The sequence below is a fragment of the Xenopus laevis genome, chromosome 3S (assembly GCF_017654675.1).
Source record: "Xenopus laevis strain J_2021 chromosome 3S, Xenopus_laevis_v10.1, whole genome shotgun sequence".
Taxonomy (NCBI): Eukaryota; Metazoa; Chordata; class Amphibia; order Anura; family Pipidae; genus Xenopus; species Xenopus laevis.
The window spans coordinates 124,923,357-124,929,839 of NC_054376.1; the positions used below are offsets into that span (position 1 = coordinate 124,923,357).

Sequence of the window (6,483 nt, forward strand, 5' to 3'; positions counted from 1 at the left end):
CTCCCCGATGTTGCAAACTGATAATAACCCGATTGTGTGTAAGGAGGGGAAATACTTGTTGGCATCGGGTGTGTAAATGTTTTGGTTAAAGATGCTGAAATAGAGTTAATGCAATGCAAAGTGGTGTAACCATGCAGAGTGGGGAGCAGAATGGGGGTGAAAAAGTGTTGGTAACTGCAATGGTGAGTAACCCGGAAGGGAGGCAGATGTTTGAAGATGTATCTAAAGGTGCGGTGGAAAATCAAGTGCAGTTGGTAAATCAGGCAGGGCTTGTTAATCAAACTGTTATGAATCGGGAAATATCTCCCCATTTGTCCGGTTAATATGGGAATAGAGTTGCAAGTGAATCAGTGGTTGAAATACTAATTGCTGAAGGTGGGGAGGAGGTGTGTAATGTAATTAAAAATGCTGTAAAAAAAAGACCTTGGTTGCTAAGGAGTGTGTTGGTAGTAACGGGTCAAAAATTACAAGCAAGGTGAATGTTAATAATGTGCCTGATAATGCTAAAATATCTAAAAGCGGAGAGAAGGTCACAGTGGCTTCTTTTGAGGGAGGCGTGCCTAGTCTTTAAATAATTGGTTCAAGGAGAGCACTTCAAAGCAAAATGCTGTGAAAAAGTATTTACCATACTACCATACACGACATGTTTTGGGCCATTCGTGCCCTTTCTCAAGTGTAAAGACAAAACAGTATGTGCAAACCCTATAAACACACCCATCCCTTCCCCCCCTCTCAGTTGCAAGGGTGATTAACCATTTCAGGTGTCTGTTGTTTCTGTGTCCACAGATGGACTCATCTTAGAGCAGGAAGGTTGCTATGTATAAAGTCCATAGATACCACAGTCCAGATAGTGGGTATAAAATTCAAAAGATTGTGGAAAAACTCATTTGCCCCTAGCTGTGAATTATCACCAATCCTGTAAAAATCATTATAAAGAAACAAATTGTTACATTTGCCCATCAAAAACATCTTATCTCTAAACAGATACAAACTTGTAACATCATTTAAAAGCACAAGAATTGTTACCATAAATCAGTACAATAGAGAGAACTCTCTATGTCAATCGACATACAATTAAGTAAAAACAAAATTGCTCCTAACATATTTTGATAAATAAGCAAATTGTTACTCGAATAAGAGTAAACAGGGCAAGTACTGCCCTATTATCAGTGCCGACTAAGGGCCGCTAATTATATTCATTATTTCACCAGCATAATAACAGTAATGTTACCTGTAACCATCTACGTTGCTGATGTATTCTATATTCAATACCTGCAAGGTTTAGGAAAAATATATTAGTAGAGGAAATTCTCAAGAAAGATTTGAGACTCCCAAGAGTCATTTAACCTATTTAACCCATTAGGTGCCATAGTATTGAGTTTCTTTATCCATTTACCTTCAGCTTGCAATAGTCTATTATGCCTGTCCCCACCTCTTTTTTCTACAGCTATTTCTTCTAACACGCACCATTTTAACTGTACCTGATTATGTTTAGCTTCATTAAAATGTCTCGAAACCTGTGTGTCTGTCATGTCTTCAGCATACGCTTTTACCATATTTGGGATTTCCCGATTCTTATGTTGTGGGCTCCCTCTGCTGGACACTTGCTGTAACTACGCAAGACCATTTCCTATATGCATTCTACACCTCCATAATGCTTATGGCAAAATTTGAACTATTCAGGCTACCATACTCTCACCATGTGATCTAGAGCAATGCCTTGAGGGAGCCAGGACTCAATTTTACAGACCATGCTGTGGAAGAAGCACGCACAGTTTCCTCATGGTAGCATCGCTGGTAAGCAAATAGTTGCACCAAATCACCTCCACAGCTGCCAGCACCCCCAGAGACATTGCGACATTTCATGCACTGTTCATTGCAATCTATTTATCCTATTTTCTGTCATTTGTTACAGTTTCACCTATTCCCATTTGCCATCCAGTAAAATCTACAGACTTCAGTTCACAGTCACTTTATTGGAGTGTGGGGAGGTTTAGCTGCATGTCGAACTACACACTGCCCCAGGGTAATACGTAGGGAGGACAGAACAGTGAAACAGCGGCTGCCTTATCGGCAGGATAAACTGCAACTCACTGCAAGCAGTGACACAGCGACTGCCACACAGGCAGATTGAACTATAACTCACTGCAAGCAGTGAAACAGCGGCTGCCTTATCGGCGGGATAAACTATAACTTGCCGCATGTGCAGTAAAACAGCAGCTGCCACACAAGTGATTAAAACCAGCTACGCTGCAAGCACAGACAACAGCATATTATAGTGATCTGGATCCAGACACTGCTATTAAGTCATTACAGCACAGAGGAGCCACTACAAAGGCTTATCCAGTGTTGCATAATGTCACAGAAAAAGTAATCTCCATTAATAACCAGATCCCAAGTTTTGGTCTCCTCTCAAAGCTCATATGTCACTAATGCTGCCGCCATTGCCCGCGCAAAAGCAGAAGCAGCAAAGGCCCGTGCTGCCTTCACAGAGAGGGAAATGGAGGCAAAGGTAAAGAAAGCACTGTTAGGAGCAGAGAGTGCATGCTTAGAAGCAGAAAGGAAAGCAGAGAGTGCACGCTTAGACGCAGAAAGGGAAGCAGAGAGTGCACGCTTAGAAGCAGAGAGTGCACGCTTAGAAGCATCCCTAGAAAAACTGGCCATAGAGAAGGAAGCTGCAGCTACCTTAGCGGAAGCAGAGGCTCTAGAGATGATTGTGTACCCTGACAGTGAAAGACACGGCAAGGTACCCGATCTGGAGATTGAACCCCAAGATCCACTACAACCCACTAGAGAGTATGTCTACCAGCACTTCACGTAGGATACAAATTCTCTTTCAGCACAGCAACCAGGCCAACATGCTGCCCCTGAGCCACCACAAGGATGCCATACACCTCCAAAGGCTGTCAGCAAGCTGCAATTGCATCAAAGAGGCCATGCTGAACAAAGTGATCCTGCTTACAGCACCCACTTCAGCCAGGTACCCAAGCCTAGGGTTAACCCTGCACCAACTTCCTCTGCTATGTTAAAGCAGTACATCACAGACCAGCCTAAAAGAGAACTTCCAGACAGGTATGATTACACAACACCTTCTCACTATTACACGCAACCACCTACCTATCCTGGTACTAACCAGGTCACAATGGACTTTGCCAAGTTCTTTGCACGGCGCAAGCTAATCACAAAAGGACTTGAAAAGTTCAACGACCGCCGAGAAGGCTTCAGAGCCTGGCGATCCTCCTTCCAAAACACTATCAAAGACTTAGACCTTTCATTCAGTGAAGAAATAGACCTCTTAATCAAATACCTAGGTACCGAGTCTGCAGAGCATGAAAAAAGAATCAGGGTGATCAACATAAACCACCCAGAGACTGGTCTCAGAATGATCTGGCACAGACTTAACGAGTGCTATGGCTCAATAGAGGTAGTAGAGAATGCACTTTTCAAAAGAATTGATGACTTCCCCAAAATATCTAATAAAGGTTACCAAAACTTAAGCAACTAAGTGACCTGTTAATGGAACTACAAGTAGCCAAAGCTGAAGGGGACTTACCTGGACTTGCATTTCTTGACACAGCCAGAGGTGTTAACCCCATAGTGCAAAAGTTGCCCTATAACTTACAAGAGCGGTGGATGGTACATGGGTCAAAATTCACAAGAAGTGCACAATATCCCATCTCCTCCCTTCACTGTATTCATGGACTTTGTATACCAGTAAGCCAAGATGAGAAATGACCCCAGTTTTGATTTCACTTTGTCACATGCCACCCTTTCAGTACCTAATACTTGCAAAGCAGCAGTAACAGTACACAAAACTACTGCTTCCTCTTTAGATTCTTTTCACAGATCTGCAGAACCTTCTCACGAGGAGACAAGGCACAAAGACCCTTGTAAGCAGTGTCCTTTACACCAAATGCCTCACTCTCTTCCGAAATGCAGAGCCTTCAGAGAGAAGTCCATAGAAGACCGCAAAACCTACCTAAAAGAAAACATCTGCTACAAGTGCTGTTCATCAACGTCTCATCTTGCCAAGGACTGTCAGGTCAGTGTAAAATGCACAGAATGTGACAGCACACATCACAACACAGCTTTACATCCTGGGCCAGCCCCGTGGACTGTACCTTACACCAAGAGCGCCAGCAAGCATGGCGGGGAGGAAGATGACAGTGCCACAAACATATTAGAAGTCAGTTCTCAATGCACAGAAATCTGCAATGGAGCCATAGGCGGCAAATCCTGCTCCAAAATTTGCCTGGTCAAAGTATACCCAACAGGCCAAACAGAAAAAGGCATTAAGCTCTATGCAATCCTGGATGACCAGAGCAATAGATCTTTCACCTGCCCAGCTTTCTTTGATGCATTTAATGTCAAGGGCCCAAACACTCCTTACTCTCTAAAAACATGCGCAGGAGTCATCGAGACAGCAGGAAGAAGGGCATCTGGCTACCAAGTAGAGTCCATAGATGGAAAGGTATGTCTACCCTTACCAACTATAATTGAATGCAACCAGATCCCCGATAATAGATCTGAAATCCCTACACCGGACGTAGCTAAGCACCAGGTACACTTGAAATGTATAATGCACTTAATCCCCGAACTTGACCCCAAGGCTCAGATAATGCTTCTCTTTGGAAGAGATATGCTACAGGTCCACAAAGCAATTGACCAGATAAATAGCCCTCACAATGCACCTTATGCCCAGAAGCTAGATCTCGGATGGGTCATAATAGGAGACACTTGCCTTGGAAGTGTACCCAAACCAGTCTGCGTAAACAGCATTCTGACAAACACACTAGAAAATGGACACCCCTCCATTTTTCCAACATGCCACAACCAGTTCCTAATAAATGAAAAACCTTACAGCACCAGCCTGGTACACATACCCCCAAACATTTTCAATGATAATCTCACCTGTGAGATCAAGATCATTTGAGATGCACAGTGTTCCAGAGAACAAAAGAGGATAACCAATTGGCAATGTCTATTGAGGATAAACTCTTTCCAAAAATAATGAAACAAAAACTAGTTAAACACGATTCAAACAGTTGGGTTGCCCCTCTACCTTTTAGGTTCAGAGATAACAACCCATCCAAAGACATCACAGAGTACCCTGCTAGGGTGCACATCTTTGGCAACAGTCTTTCGCCTGCAGTTGCAATCCACAGACTCAGACGCTCTGCTCAAAAAAGTGAGGTAAAGTATGGGTCAGATGTCAGGCAATTAGTAGAAAAAGACTTCTATGCAGATGACTGCTTAAAATCGCTACCTTCAAGCAAAGCTGCCATCAGTCATCTCAAAAGAGCACAGGAAGCACTCACCTGCTCCAACCTCAGGCCTTACAAAATAGCTTCTGACAACAAAGTAGTGATGGAAGCCTTCTATTCACAAGACCATTCAAATGATCTGAGACTTAGACTCGGGAGCTGACTCTTTACTCGTGCAATGGAGCCTCTGGCTTTTGTGGGACATAAAGTCTGATACCTTTGCCTTCCAAGTAAACAGGGAAGAGAAACCCTTCACTCGCAGAGTTGTTCTGGCCACAATAAATAGCCTGTGTGATCCTTCAAGATTCGCTGCTCCTGTCACCATACAAGGTAATGTAAGGAAAAAAAGGCCTGGCACACGGAGCAAATTAAACCGGGGTCCTACCCCTGGTATGTTATTGCATCAAACAATGTTTTGGAGGGCGTTCCCCTTTTGTCAGGTGATCGTCAGGGGGAACGCCCTCCGAAACGTTGTTTGACGCAATAAACATACATGGGGTAGGACCCAGGTTTAATTTGCTCCGTGTGCCAGGCTTTTTTTTCCTTACATTGGTCCATTGGGAGTGCCGTCTCCCTTAGACCTTGGGCACCAGCGTTAATTGACGAAGGGCCTGAGTGTGCACGTGGTTTCTGTGTACCATACAAGGTAAAGCACTTCTAAGAGACTTAACCCTTGAAACATCCGATTGGGACATCCCACTGGCTCCTGACAAAAAGACTTTATGGACAAAATGGTTCTCTAGCAACTCTTTCCAACCTTTGTGTTACACGCCCATATGCCCCAATACCTTCTACAGAGGTACAAAGCCAAAAACTTTGTGTGTTCTCTGATGCTTCTGTCAAAGCCATAGCTGCTGTAGCATACTTTAAACCTGTTGACATCTATGGACAATGTCACATTGGGTTTCTTATGGGTAAGACAAAGCTAGCACCAATTCCTGAACACACTATACCCAGACTAGAACTCTGTGTTGCGGTTCTAGCTGTAGAGCTAGCTGAGTTCATCACAACCAAGACAGGCACAGAGCTCAAAGAGACTGTATTCTATACGGACTACAACCCAGCCGTCCACGCTGTTACAACAAGTCAGCTCAAAGACACAATTTGGCTCACAGGACTGACATCCTTGTGCATCACAAGAAACAAACTAGTCCTTAAAGACAACGCTCTGAGAAAGCATGACCCATTCCTTGTCCAAACTAGCCCATTGAGAGTAGAA

General features: G+C 43.7%; 1 protein-coding gene across 1 annotated transcript; it reads left to right on the forward strand.

The window, feature by feature from the left end:
• The first annotated feature begins 1,979 nt into the window (after positions 1–1,979).
• On the forward strand, positions 1,980–5,992 carry LOC121402280. The gene is made up of 2 exons (XM_041588901.1): positions 1,980–5,594; positions 5,911–5,992. Exon 1 carries the CDS (start codon positions 3,725–3,727, stop codon positions 4,931–4,933), a length of 1,209 nt encoding a protein of 402 aa, XP_041444835.1. The 5' UTR covers positions 1,980–3,724; the 3' UTR covers positions 4,934–5,594; positions 5,911–5,992.
• The last annotated feature ends 491 nt before the right edge of the window (positions 5,993–6,483 follow it).